This window comes from Saccopteryx bilineata, chromosome 3, assembly GCF_036850765.1.
Source record: "Saccopteryx bilineata isolate mSacBil1 chromosome 3, mSacBil1_pri_phased_curated, whole genome shotgun sequence".
Classification (NCBI taxonomy): domain Eukaryota; kingdom Metazoa; phylum Chordata; class Mammalia; order Chiroptera; family Emballonuridae; genus Saccopteryx; species Saccopteryx bilineata.
The window spans coordinates 236762521-236789449 of record NC_089492.1 but is presented as its reverse complement, the minus strand read 5'-3'; the positions used below and the strand labels follow the sequence as shown (position 1 = coordinate 236789449).

The following is a 26929-nucleotide window of genomic DNA, read 5'->3' as shown; positions in this document are numbered from 1 at the left end:
AACCAGCTGACGTACCCACCCAGCCAGGGCTCTTCTAGCTTTTTTCTAGAGTCTAATCTCTCTACCACTACTGTGACTCGGAGTGGCCATGCCCTTCCTCCCCAGACGTTTCTGTGACTGCTGACCAGCATCTTCGTTAGCCCCACTGAACTACACCTTCCCTCATTCACAGCTGCCCTCTGCTCTCTCCAGGGAAGGCACTGCAGATAAGGAGTAAAATGGTAGGAGGTGACGGGGAAAGATAGAAACCGAGAAGTGAAGCCTGAAAAATCCACAAGTGGGATAAACGGCCCCTGGAACATCGAATTGCTCACCTGGGACAAGGCCAGGGGTGGTGAGAACTGTCCACAGGAGAGGCCATGAAGCATCCTAGCTACACTCACTTCAGCTGCACCAGGGAATCAACCTTACAATGTCTCCCCACCCATCCCATGAACTCCAGGCTCTCCTGGCCCCACACTTCTTACCTGAGCAAACAGATACTCCAGGGAGCTGGCGTCGAGGAGAGGAGTTGCATCTGGAACTTTTTTTTTCTCATAGCCATTTTTCTGCTTCTTTGGAGAATGTCGCCATACCGACTGCTCATTATCATTTGTTCCGTGCCAGTTGGTAAAATAGAACCTGGAACACAGGAAAACAATGTCAACTGTGAGAACAGGGACCTTGCCATGTGTGGAGGGGTGGCCTGGTCTCCCTGGAGTTTCAGTGTTCGAGGCTAACCTTCCCTGAGAGTGAGCACACAGACCCCTCCCCAGCACCTCACTGCTCAGGAGGGCCTCTCTCTTTTTGTTTCTCTGCTTGTACAACACTCCATGAAAAGCGTCCTGCCAGAACCTCGTCTATGACTCAGAGATGAAGTGACTCCTTGAGATCACACAGACGGCTCCTGTAACTTGTCCCTCTGTCTTCCCAAACAGATAGAACACTGTGGACTGAGGTAGATGCAAGCCCGGCCACTCCCTTTACCGTTAGTAATGCCATCCTACCGTTAGTAATGCCGTGAGTCCAAGACATTGTATTCACGTGTTCACATTTCTGAAATCTAGTTCCAGCACACAGCCCAGACGTACAATTAATACTCAGACTGCTGTTATTAAACTTATGGTGTATCTCATGACAGAGTTTTAAAATAGGAGAAATAAATGAATGTTATTACAAGCACCAGTTTCTAGTGTTGTGAATTACACAGGCACTTTATTTACAGTATGCTATTTAATCCTTACAGCAACTATACAAGACTATACAAGGTAGATTTCATTGTTTCTATTTTACAGATGAGGAAAACTGAGGCTCTAAAAGGCAAGGTGACCTAAGACTGTAAGCCTATTTTCTTAACTGCTATTTTCCTCTCTGCCTGTAAGACAAACACAAGTTCTGGAATTGTGTGAAAGTGAGTGAGCCAAGCTGAGCCAGGATCTCCAGGCTACAAACATAGCTAGTGCCCGAGTCTCTCCCCCTTGTCATGCCCATGTGCTAACGAAAAACAGCCAGGGCATGGAGACACAACAAATAAAACTGCTACCCCCAAAAGAGCTGCCATGAAACTCAGACACCTGTCCCTGAGCTGTATCTGCACAGCCTAGGACATGGCAGGCCCTGTGATGCAAAGGTTCTCAGGCACCCTTGAGGTTCCCTGCCCTCATTAGGTTCCCTGTCTATGTACCCATACGGCAATCAGTCAAATCCAACAATAACAATAAAGTAACATATACAGGGGCTAAATAGGACTACCATGTGACTCTCATGGACCCCACACCGTTTTCCTTTCCTCCATAAAAAAATATTAAAGTGATATTTTACATCTGTGTCAGTATAAAGACGAATATAATTCATGCTGGATTATATTAATTTTTTTCCTGATTTTAAATGAAGTTAAAACATTTATGTGGGCCCCTAATTATACCATGAACCCTGGGCATTGTTCGCAATATTAGTAGGCATTGCTTAAAACATAGGTTGTCCCTGGATATCAGAGTGTCAGATAAGGTTGCCAAAGGAGTGCCAAGGAGGGGGAGGCTGGCCTCTGCTGCCAGGGGAGATGGCAGAGAAGGGAGGAAGGGTTGGGGAAGGAAAGCTGGGACCACAATAAATAAATGCCAGGCTATAGAGCCTGAACCATACGCAGCAGGCAACGGAAAGACCTCAAGGCAAGCCGAAGACACCCCAGGGAAGAAATGAAAAGGCCAAGAGACAAGCAGATGCTACGGCAACAGGCTGGGCAACGCTGTGAGCTTTGTGTGGGCAGGGGCCCCACCTGTCTTGCTCACCAATGAATCCTTAGAGCCTGGCAGATAACAGGTGCATTATACATGCTTGTTGGATAAATAAGCAACAAATGAATGAACTAATTCAGTAAGTAGAAATTAACAGAGAGGAAAGAATGGATAAGGAAGTTATTTTAAAAGTAAAGTCAACATTTTAAAATTGCCAGTGATTTCTATACCTATAACTTATGAACACAACTATGGGTTTTGGTGTCTCTCGCTCAAATACAGAAAGTGCCATATATCCAGAGCCCACACGCAGCATAAACCACAGCTGTAGGAATGCCCCTTCTCCCACCTACATGGCACAGAATCAGGCCCTGGAAACAAAGTCCTGAGTCTATCAGCTGATGATGAGGCTGAGCATTCATGCTGTTCCCAGGCCAAGGAGCCTGCTCTTCAAGGACAGAGTGACTAAGGCCCAGAGAACTTGGCTGGCATCTGTTCTCTAGGGCAGGCAGAAAGAAAGAGGTGAACCAGCTCTATTAGCTGGGCAAACACAGGAAAATCTGACACTGGAGCAGAAAAAAATGGACAAGGACATGACCAACTCCTCTGGCTGCTGAGGTAAATCCAAAATGGAGTGATCTGAAAACTCAACACAAACAAACAAACAATCCAATAAAAAAATGGGAAAAGGACATGAACAGACACTTCTCCCAGGAAGAAATACAAATGGCCAACAGATATATGAAAAGATGCTCATCTTCTTTAGTTATTAGAGAAATGCAAATCAAAACTGCAATGAGATATCACCTCACACCTGTTAGATTAGCTATTATTAACAAGACAGGTAATAGCAAATGTTGGAGAGGCTGTGGAGAAAAAGGAACCCTAATTCACTGTTGGTGGGAATGTAAAGTAGTACAACCATTATGAAAGAAAGTATGGTGGTTTCTCAAAAAACTGAAAATAGAACTACCTTATAACCCAGCAATCCCTCTACTGGGTATATACCCCAAAAACTCAGAAACATTGATACGTAAAGACACATGCAGCCCCATGTTCATTGCAGCATTGTTCACAGTGGCCAGGACATGGAAACAACCAAAAAGCCCGTCAATAGATGACTGGATAAAGAAGATGTGGCACATATACACTATGGAATACTACTCAGCCATAAGAAATGATGACATCGGATCATTTACAACAAAATGGTGGGATCTTGATAACATTATACGGAGTGAAATAAGTAAATCAGAAAAAACCAGGAACTATATTATTCCATATGTAGGTGGGACATAAAAGTGAGACTAAGAGACATTGATAAGAGTGTGGTGGTTACGGGGGGGAGGGGGGGAGGGAGAGGGAAAGGGGGAGGGGGAGGGGCACAAAGAAAACTAGATAGAAGGTGACAGAGGACAATCTGACTTTGGGTGATGGGTATACAACATAATTGAATGACAAGATAACCTGGATATGTTTTCTTTGAATATATGTATCCTGATTTATTGATGTCACCCCATTAAAAAAATAAAATTATTAAAATAAAAAAAAATTTTAAAAATGGAGTGTTCTGGTCATTCAACACAATAACTAGATAGAGATCTACTAGAGGTTCTTCTGGAGGCAGGGGAATAGGGGGTCTGCCCAGAAAGTGATAGGTAAAACTCTAAACAGGAGGATGAAAATAGTAGCTGAGAGCTTCTGTGTGCTCATCATGTGCCTGGCACTTCATTATACAAGGTTCAAAGCATGGCTCTGATAGATGGGCAGAGAGGACTGGTAAATTCTGTCTGATAACGCAGGAAGATGGTGGTGAGAGAATGAGTACTACATACAATATGGAAGGCTACCTAGGCCAAGGGGGAAAGGCTCTCAAGGATAGAGGAAACTGAAAGAGTAGTACTGGCCTGACCTGTGGTGGCGCAGTGGATCAAGTATCAACCTGGAACGCTGAGGTTGCCAGCTCGAAACCCTGGGTTTGCCTGGTCAAGGCACATATGGGAGTTGATTGATGCTTCCTGCTCCTCCCCTCCTTCTCTCTCTCTCTCTCTCTCTCTCTCTCTCTCTCTCACACACACTCTCTCTCCTAAAATGAATAAAGTATTTAAAAAAAAGATAAGTACTAAACATAGATTTTCTCTGAACCATAGTCCTCTTCTACATCTAAGTCCCTGTGAGAAAGAGTCTGTGGACCTGGTAAAGCCAAGGGCCCAACACACTCCCTCTGGGCAGAATGCAATTTTCAGTCCCTCTGAACAAGGACATTCTTCAAGGCTGCTATCTGAGTCCTGTGGGCCCAGCTTTGGCTTGGAAGCCTGTCAGTAAGATGTTCAGATAGAACAGGGGTCGGGAACCTATGGCTTGTGAGCCAGATGTGGCTCTTTTGATGGCTGCATCTGGCTCGCAGACAAATCTTTAATAAAAAAAATGTTAAAAATATAAAACATTCTCATATATTACAATCCATTCATTTCCTACCGCTCATGTTCATGGTTGCGGGTGGCTGGAGCCAATCACAGCTGTCCTCCGGGACAACACCAAATTTTTATTGGATAATGCGTAAAGTACACGGGTTGTTGTATGACTCTCAAGGAATTACATTTTAAAATATGTGGCGTTCATAGCTCTCTCAGCCAAAAAGTTTCCCGACCCCTGAGACAGAAGGACAAGGAAATGAAAGATAATATGCAGCTTCTCCACTTCATTCAAGGCTGAAGGGAACCTAAAACACAAGGATGGGTCCCTAGGAACTGCCTACAGTCAGAAGCCGACAGCTTTCTACCTAATAAGGTGACAAAACCAAAAACATAAAACAAAACAAAAAACATGAAAACAGTGACTGCCAAAATCAACATCTTCCTAATTTTATCCTAACAAGACAAAACTAGAATTACATTGAAGACAGAAATCCTATATCTCTTTTTTCATTTTTTTTTTTAACTGAGAGCCAGGGAGGCAGACAGATAGACTCCCGCATGTGCCCGAACTGGGGTCCACCTGGCAAGATCCCTACTGGGTGATGTTCTGCCCATCTGGGGCCACTGCTCCATTGCTCAGGCAACCAAGCTATTTTAGCTCCTGAGATGAGGCCATGGAGTCATCCTCAGCACCTGGGGTCAACTTGCTCAAACCATCCAAGCCATGGCTATGGGAGAAGAAGAGAGAGAAAGAGAGAAAGAGAAAAAAAAAGGAAGGGAGAGGGTAGATAAGCAGATGGTCGCTTCTCCCATGTGCCCTGACCGGGAATCAAACCTGGGACTTCCACACACCAAGTCGACACTCTACCACTGAGCAAACTGGTCAAGGTCACAACTGTACATCTTTTTAAAAATTAATTACAGACCCTGGCCGGTTGGCTCAGTGGTAGAGTGTCGGCCTGGCGTGCAGAAGTCCCGGGTTCAATTCCTGGCCAGGGCACACAGGAGAGGCGCCCATCTGCTTCTCCACCCCTCCCTCTCTCCTTCCTCTCTGTCTCTCTCTTCCCCTCCCGCAGCGAAGGCTCCATTGGAGCAAACGATGGCACGGGCGCTGGGAATGGATCCATGGCCTCTGCCTCATGCGCTAGAGTGGCTCTGGTTGCGACAGAGCAATGCCCCAGAAGGGCAGAGCATCACCCCCTGGTGAGCGTGCCGGGTGGATCCCGGTCGGGTGGATCCCGGTCGGGTGCATGCGGGAGTCTGTCTGACTGCCTCCCCGTATCCAGCTTCAGAAGAATACAAAAAGAAAAAAAAAATTAATTACAAATATGTTCATCAAATTTGGGCAAAACACTAATTCCTAATATAACATGATAATGAAAAAAAATGAGCAACATAAGTAAATATAGTATGACAGCTACTGAGATTACTTTTCAGAATGACATGGAGGAATCAAATAATGCAGGAAGGAAGGAAGGAAGAGATAGATCTATCAATCAGAGATGTGCGTTCTTTGCAAGTTGTTGAGAAAATTATATTACAGATAACTGCATATTCTAAGCTCATATACAGATGTTTTATAAAATAAATTCTCTTCAGGTTTTCTATAGAACTTTACTAATGGAAAATGAAATTCATTTAGATGAAAAAAAATTTTCTTAAAAAAGAATAAAGAATATGCTTGTCTTATATTAAGATATATAACAATAACCATAAAAAGTATTATCTAAAAATAGAAAACTATAATTGAAGTACAAAATTATTTCCCAAAATAGAGCTGAGATTCCACAGAAATAGTCACCACCATTTATTTTCGTATTACACCATCTTCAGTGGTAAGATTGTGAGGTTTCAAAATTTTTGTAGTTTGATGTAATGCAAATGTTTTAGCTTAAGGTGGGATCTTTTTTCCCTAAGTTCAAAGATCTTGTGGTAACAAAGCAATATCTTGTTGAAGCGCAATGTCAAGTACAAAGTCAAGGTGCCGGAAGTGAAACAGCCGTGCACTTCCTGGTATCTAACAGATTAATCGGGGAGCAGGCAAAGAGAGCTTTAACAGCGAGGCATTCATACAACCAACAAAACAAATGTCTCCAAGAAGGATTCTGTGCTAATGAGATAATTTACTAGTTGTGTGACTTTGGGAAACTCACTTCTCTTGTTTGGACACCAGTTTCTCCCCTAAAAAGCTGGAAGAGTTGAATTAGGTGAACACAGGTCTCTTCCAAGTTCAAATTTTACCATTCTAGAATTCAAGCCAAGTAGAGAAAACTAGAGGGAAAGAACTCAATAACATGCCCCCTTCCTGGACTGGTGCTGCAAGTACACATTTAAAAACTGGATTAGATAGCCAACCCCCAGGCCACAGAAAATAAGATTACACTTTGAAAAACAAATCCAAATATAGTTGGAAGGCTGGGCAGGATGGGGTGAATGTTTCCTTAAATCTGGGGCATGAAATCTCACCTAGTATATTCCTCCCCCACTAAGGTGAAAGCTTGGGTGAGTATAAAAAGAAGAGAAAAAGTCAGCCCCAGGATGATTATCAAAGAAGAATAAATCTTGTTCAGCATCCGTTGAGAAAAACATCCAGGCCATCCTGGAATGGTAACATCTCTAGACTTCCCAAAGGAAATTGCAGCTAAGATACTGTGGAGAACCTCTGAGATCCCCAAGGGCTTTTCCAGCAGTCCCTATATCCTATCAGCACCTGAGCTAACTTACTGATTTAATCACATCTATGTTAGTTAAGGTCCTTTTCAAAAAGTATCCCTCCTATTTACAAGCTCCTTTGTTAAATACACATGTTAACTTGTGCTTAATTACTGTCTAACAACCATAATCTCAAGTCTAGGTGTAGAACAAATATACTTACAAGCTAAAGAGACTATAGCTATGAAGTAATAACTATCTATACTACCTCGAGAGACTATGTGACATTTAACAAGGTCTACGACCTGAGAGAAAAGGCAGGCATCCATCAGAAGAAAAACTACAGCTACACTAGACAAAAACCCTCGGGGAGTGAATCCAAACATCCACTCTGAGAGCAAGGCTCACTTAGAATTGCCAGGATACCACTTCAAGCAGTGTTTCTCAAGCTCTTGAGCTACAACTTTCAGTAAGAAATATATTTTAACACATGATGACCTAGTATATACAAATGTATTATATATCTGAAACAAAGGTTTCAAAAACAATACTTAGGATATGTATATATACTGATTATTATCTGTTCTTGCCTGTTTGGTTTTTTAAAAAAATTCTGGTCACACTCACTAAATTAAATTCATAACTATGACTCATCATTTGAAAATTATTCTATAGGATACTAAGTCTATTTAAAATACCCTGTGCATAATAATGATTTCTTTTCTATACTATGGCAGAGGAAGGTAATCAAATACATCTTGAATTGTATTCCAAATACTGAAGAAGTCCTTTCTCAGACCAGGCAAATACAAAGCTTACAAATTACAAAAAGGACTGCAATATTTCTTTTTTTTTTTTTTTTTTTTAGCAATTCTTTTTTTTTAAATTTTATTTATTCATTTTTTTTTTTTAGAGATGAGAGAGAGAGACAGAGAGAGAGAGAGAGAGAAGGGGGGAGGAGCTGGAAGCATCAACTCCCATATGTGCCTTGACCAAGCAAGCCCAGGGTTTCGAACCGGCGACCTCAGCATTTCCAGGTCGACGCTTTATCCACTGCGCCACCACAGGTCAGGCCTAATATTTCTTGATGAATGACTCAGGGCTCCGGGCCACACGCTGTCCCTCCCTGCATGAAGAAGCCAGTAGGCACCCATACCTCATCCGGTAGTGGAGTCGGAGCGATGTCTTGTCGTCGACAGTGATGGTGCGATTGGGAGCATACCAGAGCTTGGTGCTCTCATCATACAGGGCAAAGAGGTTGTGACACAGAGGAGAGATACCTGGAAAAAAGTAAAGAACATACTGAAAAATTTAAGATAGATACATTTGGCTATCTGTTTCCAATGCATGACATAGAAAAGACAGGAAATTTTCTCATCCAAAAAGAATCTTGATCACATTCATTTCCTCTTAGAGGCAAATAAGACTTTCACATATGTTGAATCCAGCAGTTTTAATCAAAATAATTAATAACCATTGCTCCCCAGGAATACACACTATATATAGCTCCTGGCAAACCAGACATAGTCTTACCAAATCCTGCTTTAAAAAAGCAGGTTCCCAGACCCCACCTGATGTTCACCTTGTTAATCATAGTAAAACATTCTTGGAGTTTGAGAAGTCCTCAATCTGTCTCCTACAGAAAATGATTAAACAATTCTAACATACTGTGATTATACATTAAACATGCAAAGAAGTTCCTGGCAGTAGCACATGAAAATATGTGTTAGAAGAAATAACTAAAGTGATTTTTGTCAGTGATTAAAATCTATTATCATTCATAATAAATATAGTTACATACTCCACAGAGTTATCATAAATATTTTTTACTAGTAGTCAGTGAAGAAGATATATGCTTAACAAAGGCAGTCGAATAAGCTCCCTTGTCTACGCATTCCACCAACTGCTTCCTTCAATACAAGAAGGATCGAAAAGAGAGACCATGAAGCCAGGCAGGCACCTTTTCACTCACTTCTGAGCCCATGATTACAGGCCTATATTCTAAAAGCAGGTGGGGAAGGGAGGAAAATGATTGCCAATAATCAACAGTGACTGACATTTTCAGGTGTGGACAGGCCTCAAACTAAGATACAGTGAACTTAACCAAAAATAATGTGAGAATAGGAGATAACTGCCCCAATAATGTGAGAATATAAGATAATTAGCCCTTGTTTCCCCAATCAGACAACTGAAGTGAAATAGACATTCACGGGGACTCTCTCCAACAAACATGCTGAGTTAAGTTAAAACCGCTCCAAGTTAAAACAACATCTCAATGCCTCTGCTGAGCACCTCATCTCAACTTCTGCCCCTCAAGCTACTGTGGGGAGGAGGGGTGCTACTCCTTCAGAAGTTATACTCCTCCTTGCACAAGAGAAGATGGAGCTAAACTTCAAATAGCATTTTCTTGCAAACAAGAGCAAATGGCTTTTGGATCCAGTATTATTATTAGGACTATGTTTCAAGTATAACATAGTTGTTCATTCCTAAAATGGTTTTGTGGACTGACCTGGAAACTTAGCCTTTCTTTATATATATCCATATTTGAATGTCTATTGACACATATTTAAAGCATAATTTATTTATAATCATGGATTTGTCTGTAATTCTATCAGAGGTCTGATTCTAATAATATTAGTAATTATAAATAGGAAGATCAAAGATATCTTTTGATATAGAAGTATGGAATAATAATAGCAATACTTACATTTACTGAGGGTTAAGTGTCAGGCATCAGGCTAAGACACTCTACATTTATTATCTTTAAATCCTCCTAACACCTAAGGAGGTATTAATTTTTGCCATTTTACAAATTAAAAACCTGTGGCCTCCTGAGATTCAGTCTGATTCAAGTTTACAAAGCTAGTATAATGCATAGTTGAGATTTGAACCAAGATAGAACTACGAAGGAGCCGAAATAATAAGAGCTAAAAATACAAACGTGTCACATGATAATAAAAAAATATGGAAGCAAACAATATTGCCCACCAAACATCATTTACTATAATAATGAGAGCCACAAGACTATGTGGCATCCTGTATTTATGCATTTTAAAAATTACTATTTTTTTGAAAAGATGCTCATCTTCACTAGCTATTTGAGAAATGCAAATCAAAACTACAATGAGATACCACCTCAAACCTGTTAGATTGGCTATTATCAACAAGACAGGTAATAGTAACAAGTGTTGGAGAGGCTGGGGAGAAAAAGGAACCCTCATTCATTGCTGGCAGGAATGTAAAATAGTACAACCATTATGGAAGAAAGTATGGTGGTTCCTCAAAAAATTAAGAATAGAACTACCATATAACCCAGCAATCCCTCTACTGGGTATCTACCCCCAAAACTCAAAATCATTGGTATTAGAGACACATGCATCCACATGTTCACTGGAGCATTATTCACAGTGGCCAAGACATGGAAACAACCAAAGTGTGCCTTGATAGAGGACTGGATAAGGAAGATGTGGTACATACATACAATGGAATACTACTCAGCCATAAGAAATGATGATATAGTGACATTTACAACAACATGGATAGAACTTGAGAACATTACACTGAGTGAAATAAGTAAATCAGAAAAAGCTAAGAACTGTATGATTTCACACATAGGTGGGATATAAAAGTGAGACTCATGGACATAGATAAAAGTGAAGGGATGGAGAAGAGGGGAGTAAAAAGGGACAAATATAAGGTGACGGAAAATGATTTGACTTTGGGTGGTGGACACACAGCACAGTCTATAGAGATGTTCACCATAACCCTGTGTACTCTTGTTGATGAATGTCATCCCATTAAATTTCAAAAACAATTAAAAAAAAATTAATACACTTTTGTAACATTCTCCTGAGTCAGAGTAGAGACCACTCATTCTCCAGACTGGGCTTAGAATCTGATGCCCCAAATTGCCTGGCCCTGAGCCCAGAGTTATAAGAGATACAGTGGTTGCGGCTGTCCTCATACTCATAAGCTCTTATCCCCTTCAGCAGCAGTTTATCTTTTAAAAAAATTTTTTTTAATTGATTTTTAGAGAGAGGAAGAAGGAAGAGAGGGAAGGAAGGAGGGAAGGAGAAAGGGAGAGAAGGAGAAATGAGCAAGAAAGGAGGGAGAGAAGAGAGAAGTATTCATTTATTGCTCCATTTAGTTGTGCATTCATTGATCGCTTCCCGTATGTGCCCTGCATAGGGATCGAACCAACAACCTTAGTGTTTCCGGACGACACTCTAAGCAACTGAGTTAGCCAGCCAGGGCCTCCTTGATCTCTTAACTGTAGCCAACAATTCAGCAAATTATCCTTGTTCACAAACTGAGGTTTATACCTGCTATGCTGATGGCAAGAAGTTGGGCAAAGATGACAAACACTACAAACCAAATCTCCAGGAAAAAGAGAGCTGATTGGCTCAGTGGCAGAGCATCAGCCCAGAGTTGTGGATGTCCTGGGTTCGATTCCTGGTGAGGGAAGGAGAAGCAACCATCTGCTTCTCTACCCACCCTTCTCTCACTTCTCTCTTGCTTCTTCCTTTCTTTGTCTCTCTGTCATTCTCTCTCTCCCTCCAGCAGCCATGGATTGATTGGAGTGAGTTGGCATCAGGCACTGAGGATGGCTCTGTGGCCTCTGCCTCAGGTGCTAAGAATAGCTTGGTTGCTGAGCAATGGAGCAATGCCCCAGATGGGCAGAGCATGCCCCATAGGGGGCTTGCCAGGTGGATCCTGGTTGGGGCACATGTAGGAGTCTGTCTCTGCCTCCCTGCAGAGAGTCTTAAAAGAATCTCACACTTAATAATAAAAAAAAAGTGTATATACAAACACACACACACTGCTCACAAAAATTAGGGGATATTTTATAGCTTCATTTTGAAATATCCCCTAATTTTTATAAGCAGTATATTATATATATATATTTTTAAAGCATCAATTTATATCTAGTTGTTTTGCTAATTACAAATTTTTTTTTTTTTTAGTTTGCTCACTTTTTTTTTTAGATTTTTTTAAATTTATTCATTTTTATTAGAGAGAGAGAGGAGAGAGAGAGAGGGAGAGATAGAGAGAGAACAGGAAGCATCAACTCCCATATGTGCCTTGACCAGGCGAGCCCAGGGTTTTGAACCGGCGACCTCAGCATTCCAGGTCGACGCTTTATCCACTGCGCCACCACAGGTCAGGCTACAAATTTTTTAAAGCTGATGTCTATAGCCAGTTCCTTATATATGTATACTTTGCTATCTAGTCAAAATATCTTTAAATACGTATTAATGCATTTCTCCCTTATAATCTATACTTAATCATTTCTCCTAGTGTTATTGTTATATTTAGTTAGTAAGAGTCTACTATACTTTTCCCTAGCACCAATTTTTAAAAAATTAAAACCCTGGTTTTTAAAGCATTTTAGACAGAAAGATATATATCAGAAAGAAAATGGATTTCTAGACAAGCTGTATTACAAACAAGGAAGACGAGTCTTGAAAGAACTACACTATCCCCTACAGTTGTTCTGAGGGCTAAAGATGATGTAAATAAAGCATGGATCAGACTGCCATTATAGTTACTTTGTCATCATAAAGTGAGTTGATTTTTTTTTTAAAGCTTTACTGAGATATAATTTACATACCACAAAGTCTACCTTTTTTAAAGGTGTAATTCAATGAATTTTAGTATATTTACAGAGTTGTACAACCATCATTACAGGATCTAGGTGGATCAGATCTGTAAGTTTCTACAACTTAACTTTGTCATTTAAAGTAGGTAGGCAAAAACTGCCAATGACTCCAGATTTAAAGGATAATGAAAAAGGCTTTATTTTGTTACTCAGTTTGATTTCCACCTTCTGAAGGCAACAGGCTAAGTTTAAGTTTAGTGAGTGAAGCTTCACTTAAAAAAAAATGGATTGTGTTGTTCACAGCCTCACTGTCCTTTTCACAACATGGCAATCTGACCAAGCCATAAAGTGACACTCAATTTCTCACTTCACCTCGGCATCACATGGGTGGGGGAGGAGGCAGGTCACAGCAGGAGGACGAATCATACTTTTCAGAAGTTTTGAACAATTATTATGATATTGAGAGATGTCACTTACTGAACTTGTAACTTCATGCTGGGTGCTTTGTTCATTTAGTGCTGATATTACTCCAATTTCATAGATGTAAGGGAAATAAAAACTAAGCCTCCACAGAAGGCAAGCTTTGCTCCTTGTTATCTCACAGATTATTAGTAACAGCAGGAATAAAACACTTTGCAATGAAGAAAGTGAAAAGTATAACTCTCAGAATTCAAGTCACTGGCCTAAGGTCAAACGCAAGGAAGTGGCAGAGGCAGGATAGAACCCCTGATTCTGAGAGCCCACATCTCTCTCCATCTGGTGGGGTCACCTGAGGTAGACACACCCAGATCTGTTTCTAGGATGGTGTGCCACTAAAACCTGCCGCCCCAGGCCTGGTGTGGCCGCCAGTACTCACAGCACTCCTGCGCTGCCCTGATGCACAGCTCCTCCGCCGTGTACTCCCCGCCGCCCAGCCGCAGCGGCTCCCGGTCTGACAGGTAGAAGAGCACTTCCACCCCGGGCTCAGGGGCCTCCACATTCACCTCCGTCTTCTTGAAGCTCCGCATTTTAGCACAAAAAGCCATGGCATTGCAGTCCTCTTTTATATTTAGATACTGTAGGGAAAACAACATTGTGGTCATTCCATGTGCTAAAAGTTCCACTGGTAAAGAGTGTTATAAAGGGAGGGAAGGTACCTCTTTCTGCGCCTTTCCTCCCTGAAAATCAAATGCATCAGAGCTTAGGAGAGGTGAAACTACAGAAAATAATGACCTACACATTCTAATTAACGAATAATGGTCAGACCATATTTTCAAAAGTCAGAATAATTTTAGACACTGCTTAAATTTATTTTCTCTAATTGCACACAAGCTGTAGCTGAAAAATGTAGCTCGTTCTGGAACCACTGATGTTAGTAATACTAACACTGCTGCTAACTCTACTGGAATCATTCACTTCTGAACAGAGCTATGGCACGACTCCCACTGTGTTTTAATTTTATGTCTATCTCCCACTAAACTACAAGCTCAGTAAGGGCAGTACGCATGTCTTACCCATCTTCATGCCCCCCCCCGCCCAGGGCTGGCTCTAACATAATGCACACAAAGTGACTAATAAGTACTTCACGTTCATAAGCCACATGGAAGGGTCATGGAAATATAAACGGGGCCAGATCCCCAGCACACCGTGGGCAGGCAGGAGGAGGGTAGTAAGCTATGGCAGCAGAATGGAGATGGGCAGCGTTGCTTTGGAAAGCTCAGAACCCTCTCGAGAAGAGCTTGCAAAAAAGGTCATTTATGTGAGCTTCCTAAAAAGGGAGGGCAACTAGGATCAAACAGCCAATCTCAGCAACTTAGGCCTAGGCCAGGCTAGAAAGGAAAGGGGAACAAGGGAAACCCCTATACATTTTCTTCCCCTTACTCCCAACACCAAAGGCCTACAAACTTCCCTGCCCCAAGGTCACAACTTTCCTCCAGCCTGCCAAGCCAGCCTTCACTTAGCCCCACAGTAATGGACCTGAAACACAAATCAGATTCTCCCAAGCCCCCCCTCCAGTAATCTAAAAAACCCCTCAAACTCCTAACAGAGCTCTCCATCGTCCAGCCAGAAAGCCTCACTAGTCTCAGCTGCTACCACTCCCAGCCTTTCTTCATGCTTCACACCCACAAAGTTGCCCTCATCTAGTTACCTGCCCCACCCACCACCAATTCCCCCAATCTGGGGTTTCTCACTTTCCTGCCTTTGCTCATCACTTTCATGGCAAACCTCAATCTTTTAAAACTCAGCACAGACATTACCTCCTCCAGGAAACTGCCTCTGAACCTCCATCTCATTCTGAGTTAGATGCCCTCCCAAACTCACCACTCTACACTAACAACACTGAATTATGACCACCTAATTTATGTGTCTGTCTCTCACTCGCTCGTGCTGCGAGTTCTCTTAAGACAAGGACTGTGTCATTCATCTCTGTTTCCCAAGTACTGAACACAGACTTACATGCTCACAGAATGACCCAAGGAAGCTCCAGAGAACAAGACCAGTTATACAGGGTAGACAGTAGTCACAGCTCTCTCCACCCACTTCATGTGCCTGGCCTCGCTGCTGCCCTGGTTAGCTAAGACGGTTCTAGGAGGGGCATAAACTAGGTATGCCTCAATGCTATAAGCTGAGAGGAATTCAGTTTCACTTATTTAATCTCTAGAATGCATCTGAAACCAGAATCTTCCAAAAACCAGGCTGAAAGACAAAGCTTATAACTTACTTTGAGGTTCAGATTAACTGTTAATGAAAGAAGTTCTAAAACTCAACAGTCCTCAAATTCACCCCACCATGGAAAACATGGAAAACAGAGTAGCGAATGTCTACTTCAGAATGTGAGATTAATCTTGGACCTTGAGAGTCTAGACAGACATGGCAGGGGAAGAATTCAAAGATGATGTTATACCTTTCACCCTGAGGAGATAATAAGGCAAAAACACGAATATATATATATATATATATATATATGAATATGATGTGGCACCATTCGAAATGAGGGAAAAATACAACCAACAATGTCCAACAGATGAATCACTAAACAAAGCAACAGCAACAGCAACACTATGCAGCTGCTAAAAAAAAGTTGACATAAAACTATATGAACCAACACTAAAAGGTACATATGGCATACTACAAAATGAAAAAAAGCATACTATGTATATTATAATCCCTTTGGTTATATACACCTACAATCTGGAAAAACATTCACTAAGATTATCAGTGGTAAATATCTAAAAGGGAATTTTAACTTGTACTTTGTACTTCCCATACTCTTGTACTCGGGATTTTTTTTAAAGCAGCACATTGGACATTTAGAGTTAACAAAAATTAAAATACTGATATTTAAGAACTAAGGGACAGCCTGACCAGTGGTGGCACAGTGGACAGAGCATCAACTTGTAATATTGAGGTCACCAGTTTGAAACCCTGGGCTTGCGCAGTAAAGGCACATACGATAAGCAACAAGAACAGCTAAAGTGAAGCAACTATACTTCCCGCTTCCTCCACCTCTCCTCTATCTGTAAAATCAATAAATAAAATCTTTAAAAATAAAAAGAACTAAGAGATATAATACAGGTAGCCCTACAAGTTCAAGATTGGTTTCACTATTCTTTTTAAAAGCTGTTCTTTTTTTCTTTAGTATGCAAACGTACATACCTGCATTTACTCGGCTGTCCAATATCCCCCAAAAGCAGACTGGATTTTCTTCTCTGCTTTCCAAAACTGGTTGAGAACTGAGCTAAGGACAAAGATAAATAAATAAATCAGCTGCAGAGGTAACTGAATCAGAAAATAAGAGGACACTTTCATTAGGGAAGCACCTAAACCATAAGCAGGCAGGAAAAAGCATTTGGGAGGAAGGAGGAAAAAAAAATAAGAAAAACAACAAAAAACCATTGATGAGGACACTAAGAGGACAGAGGCACGGTAGGGTGGAAACACCAAAGAAGATATTATTTTCATTGCTTCAAAAAAGGAAGCTGAGGACTTATGCTTCCTGGTGTAGAGTGGTCTGTCCAGTGTAAGTGAAGACTGTGCACCTTTTCCATCAACAACCTCTCTCCTGAGGCTGTGAACAATAGTTTAGCATGCCCAAAGATTTGTGCTTTTATTTCCTACTACCATTTTCTTTAATACCCTCCTCCCAAAGTGGTCTGTCCTTGGCTCATTTTAAATAGTTTTGTGTTTTTTTTTATTTTATTTATTCATTTTAGAGAGGAGAGAGAAAGGGAGAGAGGGAGAGAGAGAGGTGAGAGAGACAGAGAGAGAACGTGGGGAGGAGCTGGAAGCATCAACTCCCATATGTGCCTTGACCAGGCAAGCCCAGGGTTTCGAACCAGCGACCTCAGCATTTCCAGGTCGACGCTTTATCCACTGCGCCACCACAGGTCAGGCTATCCTTGGCTCATTTTAATGGTGAAACAACATATGGTATAATGAAAGGGAGGGCTGGGAATAAATCAGACAATGCTTTAAGTTCACCAAATATTTTTTGAGCCATTCTTATTTGAAAACTTAGGTAGCAAATAAAGCCCCCTCCAAACTCCCTAACCTTCCCTCAAAAACTGCTAAAGAAGAGTATCAGCTTAGTTCTGTATATTTAAAGTGCCTGCCTGGTTCCATCCTCACAACCACCAGCTTGCACGCACGCACACAGCTCTGTATTGTTTTAACAACTCTCCTGGTGTTTCTCACAAATTCTTTTTAAATAGTAGAATCAAATTATTTTGCAAATAAGGAGCAACCACCCTTAGTGATTTGAAAGTGGTTTCCAAGTTAATACAGGTTATGGTCTTAGTTTTCTGTCCATCATTCAACACATTTTATCAGAATCCAGCTTTAGGAAGAGCACTATCCCAGGCATAATGTGGCAGAAGTGGAGGGCACTGAAGAGAATGACATGAGGATGGGTTACTTCTGAGGCTGCAACGCCACCAGTCCCAAAGGACAGTACAATCCAAATGGGAGATGGCACAAAGGAAAACAGAAAAGACTGAAACCAACAGTGTGTGTCAGGATGGGGTCTTCTGCATCTCTAGCTAACTCAGTAACTGACACTGGTGAGGGCTAATTTCAGAAGGCTTTCTGCAGTACATGAGACCTAAGCAAAAACGACGACAGGAGGCCAGGCAGGAGAGACAAGTATGAATTTTGTGTGGCAACTTTGACTTGACAATTTTGATATAGACAATAATTTCAACAAGAGTCAAAGAACAGCCCTGGCTGGTTGGCTCAGCGGTAGAGCGTCGGCCTAGCGTGCGGAGGACCTGGGTTCGATTCCCGGCCAGGGCACACAGGAGAAGCGCCCATTTGCTTCTCCACCCCTCCGCCGCGCTTTCCTCTCTGTCTCTCTCTTCCCCTCCCGCAGCTAAGGCTCCATTGGAGCAAAGATGGCCCGGGCGCTGGGGATGGCTGTGTGGCCTCTGCCTCAGGCGCTAGAGTGGCTCTGGTCACAACATAGCGACGCCCCGGAGGAGCAGAGCATCGCCCCCTGGTGGGCAGAGCATCGCCCCGTGCTGGGTGGATCCCGGTCGGGCGCATGCGGGAGTCTGACTGTCTCTCCCTGTTTCCAGCTTCAGAAAAATGAAAAAAAATAAAAAAAGTCAAAGAACAAATCAGTAGACTTTCAGCTTTTAAAATTTAATATTATCAATTGTTTTAATTATGTGAATAGATACACTGCCCCGAATCCAAACAAACCACCACCTGAAATGGGCTACAGGCTAATGCCTTGCTCCGGCTCAGGAGCAGGATTTCAAACATCACATTTAGGAGATTCATTCAACAAGTATTTCTGAACAGTTCCAAGTGCCAAAAACTGAGCTGTATCAGGAGGTTGCAATGAAGACCAAGAGTGGTATGTATGGTCCTTGATCATATGGACCTTATAGTGTACAGGACCAATGGAATTAAACAAAAATGCACAGAAACTAGTAAAAGTATAAAGAGCTTAAACGGCCCTGGAGGAAAAAAAAAGCTCATGTAAGAGGAATGTGATTTAGCATGGGGCTCAAGAGGGAACTAATACTGACCTAAGAGTAATGGGTATCTGGGGAGGTGGGGAGAAAGCAGTCTGGGTGAAGGATTAGCATATGTAAAGACCTTGCAGACAGAGGAACTAGTCTGCTCTCTACAGCTGCATAAACAGGAAAATCCCTCCAATACTCCTTTTACATAAGGGTGAAGCACAGCACTGCCCATTTATCTTTGGCAGTACTTGCCAGCAGCACATCTCGGGCCTTTCTGCCCCCGGTTTACTGCAGCATGCCACATATTCTGTTGCCAGGGCTGAATAAAAGTTATCCAGGTCAGTGCCATGCTTTACAGCATTAAGAAGCCCGCCTCAAACCAGGAAAGGGACACAGTTAGCTACAGATACAGAAGATGACACAGTGACACACTCTATTGATTATAGACTGCTTTTATGCTATCCTTTGTGCTGTCTCTCACTTGGATTTTAGAGCAGGAAGAGACCTATAAATTCCACCAAGTCCAGGCTCTTTAAAAAGAGCTACAGCATAAATCTTTTTAGAACTCACAAAGCACCTTAATGTGCACCATCAGATTACGTTATTACTTGAATTTATAGGGTTGCCTTGCACCTCATGTAAGATTCAGGGATCAGACTAACATCACTAACATTCTTCTAGAACTAGGATTCTATGAAAACCTGTAATCAAGAAGGGTTTGGTTTTTCCATTATTCTTTTTCCACTGTAAGCAACATTATATTCAAATCACATTGCATCTAATTTCCAAACTGATCTCCAGTATTTCTAGACAGGACAAAAAATAGTATCAATTTGTGATGCTCAGCCTAAAGATTAAACTCTTTGAGAAAACAAGATCAGCAACAGAATTTCTAGACAATATGCATTTACTATGATGTTTTATATGCTGATTCAATAACAACAAAATCCCTACTCTCAGAAAACTGACAGTCTAATGACAAAAATTTTAAAAGCAATTAAAAGACATGCTGGACATCATCCTAAGCACTTAAACCTAGGGCTGCTGATCCAATTTATATGAAATGACAACTGTCCTCATTCAGGATGACAAACAGTTTTTGGTGCTACACCATTTGTGTAATGGCTTCATTCAAATAACACTTCCTTCCAAATGAACTAAACAATATGTTCTAGATACTTATTTTTACAATAGTAGGAAAAGTACAAGGTAAGTTTATAAATACTTTGGATAATCCCAAGAAATCAATTCAAGTTTCTTGATATAAGATACAAAAAGAAAATCTTTAATGTCAGGAAAAACTGACCAGTTGGAATCACACAATGTCCTTTAAAAATAACACAATTCATTGGGTTCCACTCCCAACTCAAATGAAAACAATGAAGCTCAGAAAATGGGGATAAAAGTGAGTAATCAAAAGCTTTCTGATGGCAACAGTGAATCATCCACCCAAATTTACTTATAAATTTTCAAGGATTTGAAAGAAAATGTCTTCCTTTCCATGACAGAGGATAATTTTGTGGTTCAATCTTGTGGAGGTTACTTTACAAAAATAACAATAAAAATAATCAGGGAAATTTTGTTGATTCTCAATTTTTAAAAAATTTATAGGCCCTGGCCAGTTGGCTCAGTGGTAGAGCGTCGGCCTGGCGTGTGGAAGTCCTGGGTTTGATTCCCGGCCAGGGCACACAGGAGAGGTGCCCATCTGCTTCTCCACCCCTCCCCCTCTCCTTCCTCTCTGTCTCTCTCTTCCCCTCCCGCAGCCAAGACTCCATTGGAGCAAAGTTGGCCAGGGTGCTGAGGATGGCTCTGTGGCCTCTGCCTCAGGTGCTAGAATGGCTCTGGTTGCAACAGAGCAACGTCCCAGAGTGGAGAGCATCGCCCCCTGGTGGGCATGCTGGGTGGATCCAGGTCGGGCACATGCGGGAGTCTGTCTGACTGCCTCCCCATTTCCAGCTTCGGAAAAATACAAAAAAAAAATTTTATAAAGGTCTTGTACAAGAGACAAGTACATCTGATACTTTCTGAATGAGGCAAAAGTAACAGAAACAAATCAAAATCTGTGAGCCTGAGCAAGGACTAAACTGCAACAGATGGAATACCACAACTATTTTCAAAATGCACAATTTCTGGAGATACTGAAACCATCTTATATTTTTTAAGCACATCTTTTGAAATATAGGAATCGGTATAAGAAAGAACATGAAATTAAATTTGGAACAGCGGAAAAAGAGACATAAAAAAGATGATATTAATATTCACAATATTAGCGCTTTTGGTCGAATACCACTGCCAAGTTTATATGATAAAAACAGACTGGATGATGCCTGACCTGTGGTGGTGCAGTAGTTAAAGCATCGACCTGGAAATGCTGAGGTTGCCGGTTTGAAACCCTGGGCTTGCCTAGTCAAGGCACATATGGAGTTGATGCTTCCTGATCATCCCCCCTTCTCTCTCTCTCTCTCTCTCTCTCTCTGTCTCTCTCTCTCTCCTTTCTAAAATGAAAAAAAAAAAAAATTAAAAAACCAGACTGGATGAGTGTTAATCAAAATGAAATAGTATGGGTATGATTGTTTTTACTAAAGAAGCCATCACACCACCTGTGAGTTACTCTATGTATACCTTAAAGCAGTGGTAGTCAACCTGGTTCCTACCGCCCACTAGTGGGCGTTCCAGCTTTCATGGTGGGCAGTAGCAGAGCAACCAAAGTCTAAATAAAAAGATAGATTTAACTATAGTAAGTTGTTTTATAAAGATTTATTCTGCCAAACTTAGCGAAAATCTGACATAAAGTACTTGGTAAGTACAATAATTATTATTATATGCTTTAACTTGCTGTAACTCTGCTTTATAAATTTTATTTTATTTTATTTTTTTATTTATTCATTTTAGAGAGGAGAGGGAGAGACAGAGAGAGAGAGGAGAGACAGAGAGAGAGAAGGGGGGAGGAGCTGGAAGCATCAACTCCCATATGTGCCTTGACCAGGCAAGCCCAGGGTTTCGAACCGGCGACCTCAGCATTTCCAGGTCGACGCTTTATCCACTGCGCCACCACAGGTCAGGCTTTTTTTTTTTAATTTTTTACTTGCTTTATAAATTTTATAAAGTTACTTCCCTACTTTATAAATCATCATTACTGTGGAACCGGTAGGCAGTTGGAAAATTTTACTACTAACAGAGATACAAAAGTGGGCAGTAGGTATAAAAAAGTTGACTACCCTGATCTATATAGTACCTAATCATTACATTGTATTCCTAAAACTAATACAATGCTATACTAATACAGAGCATCGGACTGGGATGCAGAGGACCCAGGTTCGAGACCTCGAGATCGCCAGCTTGAGCGCGAGCTCATCTGGCTTGAGCAAAAAGCTCACCAGCATGGACCCAAGGTCGCTGGCTCGAGTAAGGGGTTACTCGGTCTGCTGAAGGCCCACGGTCAAGGCATATATGAGAAAGCAATCAATGAACAACTAAGGTGTCGCAATGAAAAACTGATAATTGATGCTTCTCATCTCTCTGTTCCCGTCTGTCTGTCCCTATCTATTCCTCTCTCTCACTCTCTCTATCCCTGTTAAAAAAAAGGGGGGGGGGAAGAAAGTAGAAAATACAAACAAAATGTTGATAAATTAAGGTATGATGAACTCAGGGAAAAAAATTTTAATGTAATTAGAAAATATACTGAAATAAGGTTTAAGATTAATTTCAGCAAGTACTACTAATCTTTAAATTGGTGAGGAAACCTAATGCAAAAATACAAGCACCTAGAGGGCAGGAATTTCTTGTTTCTTATGCTGAGCACTTTATACCAGCACATACTAAGTGATCAGTAAGTAGTTAAACAATAAGTAGCTAAACAGTTGTTAAATGAGAGATGAAGGTGACAAGCTAAACAACATATGCAATGGAAAATTCTCTGTAATCTAGGGTGTATGTGACTTGATGGACAACTAGCAAGTGTGACCCTAAGCAAGTCGTTTTAACCTCTGAACCCCAGTCTCCGCATCATTAACCTAAGAGTAAACATTCTGTCTAAAGGGTTGGTGTAAGGATCAAAAAGATGTTCCCAAACATCTTTATCAAGCCCCTACAATGCCTTTTTCAAATCAGGCCAGATATGTGAAAGGTGTTAAGTGCTAAAATATAATTGTAGACTAATGGCAGAAGTGGAAGGTGGGCTGTGAGCTTGCTTAGAAGAACAAACGAATAAATAGGAATTCTAAGCGAAAGCGTGGTCACAAATCAAAGTCCTCTTCATAAATCTCAGAATCCCACAGCAGAGCAGCTAGAAATGTGAGCTGCCATCCTCCTGACCTGGGTTTGAATCTTGCCTTCCCTGCCTTCTGGCTATCTTAAACTTAGGCAAGTTACTTAACACTCCTCAACCTCAATGTTCTCAGATTTAAGTGGAGGGATAAAATAGTGTATATTGCATACAGTTTAAGAGTTAAATGTCTTAATGCACAGGTTAGCAGGCAGTAAGCATACAGATTTTGGCCATAATTTCTGTTAAATTGATTATAAGCTTGATGGAATACAGTTCCAGTCAAGAAAAGAGAATTCCAATATCTGCATCTAATGCATGGAGCTAGGCACTTCCACTTAATTCTCATAAAAAGCAGAAAGGTTTTAGGCTGATAGTGAGCATGCCAGAAGTCAAACACGTGACTCCTGATTTCAAGAACCTGCCTCTTCCACAGGAAGGGAAAAAACTGCTCTGAAATGCCTCACTGCCAACACCACTGTCTTCTCTGGCTTTCTGTACATTTGATCATCTACTATCCACCTTGGAGACAATCGCATTGCAAGGGAGTTCCTACCAAAGACTGTCATTAAAAAATCATTGAAGTGCCCAGGCCTTGCCTGCATTCCAGCCCACAACTAACACACTGGCGCCAGATTCTCTGGCACCCGGAGTGCAGGTGAGGGAAAGTCCTGGTGGCCCTGGCACAGGCCCACCCTACGTGGGTATGGAACCTCCTGGCGACCTAACACACATACCAAGACAGGGGAAGCGTCTCTGCTTCCCCTCAGCCTCAGTACCAGTGGTTTCATGGCTGCAGGAGCCTTGGACATGACTTGTGTCTGTTGTTCCCAGTGACCCCCTGCTTTGCCGAGACCCAGAATAACTATTCTGATGAAAGCATCACAAGATACTGTGCAAAGCTAATGGATTCCAGCAAGAAGGCTAGATAATAAAAATACAAAATCTGCTATTTCTTCCCGTCAGCAAGTCAGAATTATGGCTTTTCTATATGCCACTCCTGCCACACAGAATAACTCACTTATAACTATAGCAGCAATTCCAGGAATACCCCAGAACCGTAAGTGCTGCTTCATTTACAATAAACTTCTAGGGATGTTCAAATAATCAATGCCAACTCAATGGGTCAGGGATCTCTGCACTGCTCCCGATGAACCTGCTTTCCCTGAGAGGGTTTCTGATCAAAGTAAATATAGTACTTTGCTTAATTAAAGTCAATAAGTGTTTTCCTAAAAGCCCCATTGTATCAAGATGCTTTGCTATTTTTTTTTAAACCACTAGTACATAGTTGTTGAAGAGTACAGAATACAGGGGTAAAAAATATGGTAAAATTGGACATGCCAAACATGGAGGGTGGGAAATGGTTTCTCTTCACTTTATGTGCTTTTCAGTCATTCCTGTACCATTGCAACAAAACTCTGTAGCGTACTTCCCATGTATAAGACGCTCCCATGTATATGACACTCCTTAATTTGGGGGCCTGAAATTTGAAAAAAGACAAGCGCAAAAAAAGCGGGAAAGGCAAGTAAAAAAAATCTACAATCACTGTAAGACACACCAGTTTTTAGACCCCAAATTTTGGGGGGAAATGTGCGTCTTATACATGGGGAAATATGGTACTTTGGAGCTTAAAAAGGTTTTCACATCTATAACCACATTTTGAGTCTCACAGCCCTTTTCACAGATGAGAAGATACAGCTTCTGACTTTCCCACGGTCAAGCGGCTAGTGAGTGGCAAGACGAGGCTCAAACACATTTCTCAGCCTCCAGTTTCACTGCCCTTTCAGTATGCCATAGCTCCTTAGCAAGGATGGGGCTTTGAAGGGATCTACAGAAGTCCCACAGTTAAATTGGAGTCCACCAGAACCTTAAAGTCTATTAACAGCTGCAGATTAAAATATATGGGGGGATGTCCAGGAAGCAGATGAGGAAGGGATGCTGAGAGACAGGCAATAAAAACTACAGGAGTCAAGAAAGGGCTGTGAAGTGATCAGGGAGAGTAGAATCTGTTTCCAGCTTGGAGGGAGAGAGCTTTTAATAAATAGAAAGGAAGGGTGCAACTGTTCTGGAGGAAGAAAAGCAATGAGGACGGATGTGCAGGGCGACGCAGACCAGGAGGGATCGTGCAGGAAGGAGGCACTGTGTAAAGGTGAGGAAGGGGCTGATGGAATGCAGTGTCTGTGCCTCAGTTTCCCCCTGCAGGCAGTAAGAGAAAACACCCATCAGAAAGAGGCCCCAGGGCCAGCCCAGCTCTGCCAGGACATGCCTGGTTTTGAGCAAGCATCTAAAACTCACTGAACTCAAATGCTCTGTACTATTTAAAAAAAAGGGGGGTGGGGTACTTATAGTACCTCTCAAGTTTCTTACAGAACAGAAGCAGTTAGAAGCCTGGGGTCACTAACCTTGGTTCAGATCCCAGCTTCTATGTCTGTGTGACCTTTGGCAAACTTTTCAACCCTTCTGAGTTTTCTGTTTCTTCTGTAAAATGGGATAAAAAGTATCTATTTTACAGGGCTGTTGTGAAGATTCAAGATTTCTCAAAGTCTCTTTTTCTAAAGTAAGTTTTTGACTGGCTCACACACAGAAAGCTCCACAGTTCATTAGGAAATCAGTTTCTGTGAGTATACTCAAGGCTTTAATAAACTCTTGATTAAAAAAATAATTAAAAATAAAAACAAACCCTATCCTACAAATGCCTGAAACTGTATTATGCTGCACTCTAACACTAATTTTTCATTAACCTATATTTCCAAAATGTCATGATGCAAAGACATAGAACCTCCTGCTGATATGCCGTACGACAAAGCTTGAAGGTACCTGAATTCAAAGGAATACCAGGAGACAACCCTGAATCCCTCCACCCTTTGATGACTTTTACTAATGTACTTGTGTGTCTACTGCATGTTCACCCATTGCCGCTCTCTGTCCTGCACTAAGCTCTTTTGGGGCAGAAACCCAACAAACATGTTTCCTGTAATTCTTTAACCACTTGGGCTTCTTGGGGGCAAAAAATAGAAACCAGCTCTGCTTACCTTAGGATAAAGAAAAAGATACAAGAACACAGAAACGGTCTGATAAGGACACCATTCTAGCATGGTCACCACTGGTCACCAGCCATCTCCACAACTGGACTTCTGAGTCTGCAGCTTCTAGGAATGATCTCGGGCCATCCCTATGTATCTGTGCCATTCTCTCTAGATTCAAAGTCCTGGGGGAAAATCATGAGTCTGCCCCTCTGCCAGCTTCCATAGCAACGGTGGAAGACTATTCTAGAAACGAAAGGGATTCAGATGCTGTACAATCCCCCAAATGGCACACTCTGATACCCCAAAGGCACTCTGCTACTGACTCAAAACGTAAGTGAAGCTGGGGGAGAAAAGGAAATCTCAAGAGAATGTTTTCCTACATGGGTCTCTACACCTCTCCTCAACTAAGAAACTAATCAGTTTTTATGTTTAGCTTTGAAATAGACTGCCGACAAGGTCTCTAATCTTTTTTTTTTAATTCTTCTTTCTTTTCTTAAAAATAAGTTTTTATTTTTTATTGTTAACATGGATTCAAGTGTCCCACTCAATATAACTCCCTCACCCCTCAACATGCCCCCATTACACCTCCTTTGCCCCCTCCCCAACTCCCACCCCTCTTTCCCTCTGGGACTTGCTGTCCTGTTATCTGTATCTCTGTGTTATGTATAGATAATTTCACTAATCCCTTCACCTTCTCTGATCCCATCCCCTCATTCCCCTCCCCTCTGACAGCTGTCCCTCTGCTCCCCATGACCCCATCTCTGCCTCTATTCCGTTCCTTAGTCCACCATGTTCATTAGATTCCACATATAT

The 26929-nt window shown here is 41.6% G+C and overlaps 1 protein-coding gene across 3 annotated transcripts in view; it reads right to left on the bottom strand.

The window, feature by feature from the left end:
- Positions 1-26929, bottom strand: part of JAK1 (Janus kinase 1) — a 158553-nt gene that overhangs the window by 42718 nt on the left and 88906 nt on the right. The window contains exons 2-6 of one of the 3 annotated variants that reach the window (XM_066268973.1): positions 25493-25568; positions 16515-16596; positions 13735-13933; positions 8436-8559; positions 468-621 (exon numbers count right to left, since the gene is read on the bottom strand). In XM_066268973.1, the coding sequence (XP_066125070.1) occupies positions 468-621; positions 8436-8559; positions 13735-13933; positions 16515-16520 (483 nt within the window). In that variant the 5' untranslated portion in view covers positions 16521-16596; positions 25493-25568. The remainder of the gene's footprint in view (positions 1-467; positions 622-8435; positions 8560-13734; positions 13934-16514; positions 16597-25492; positions 25569-26929) is intronic. The other 2 variants (XM_066268971.1, XM_066268974.1) reach the window with 2 other exon arrangements.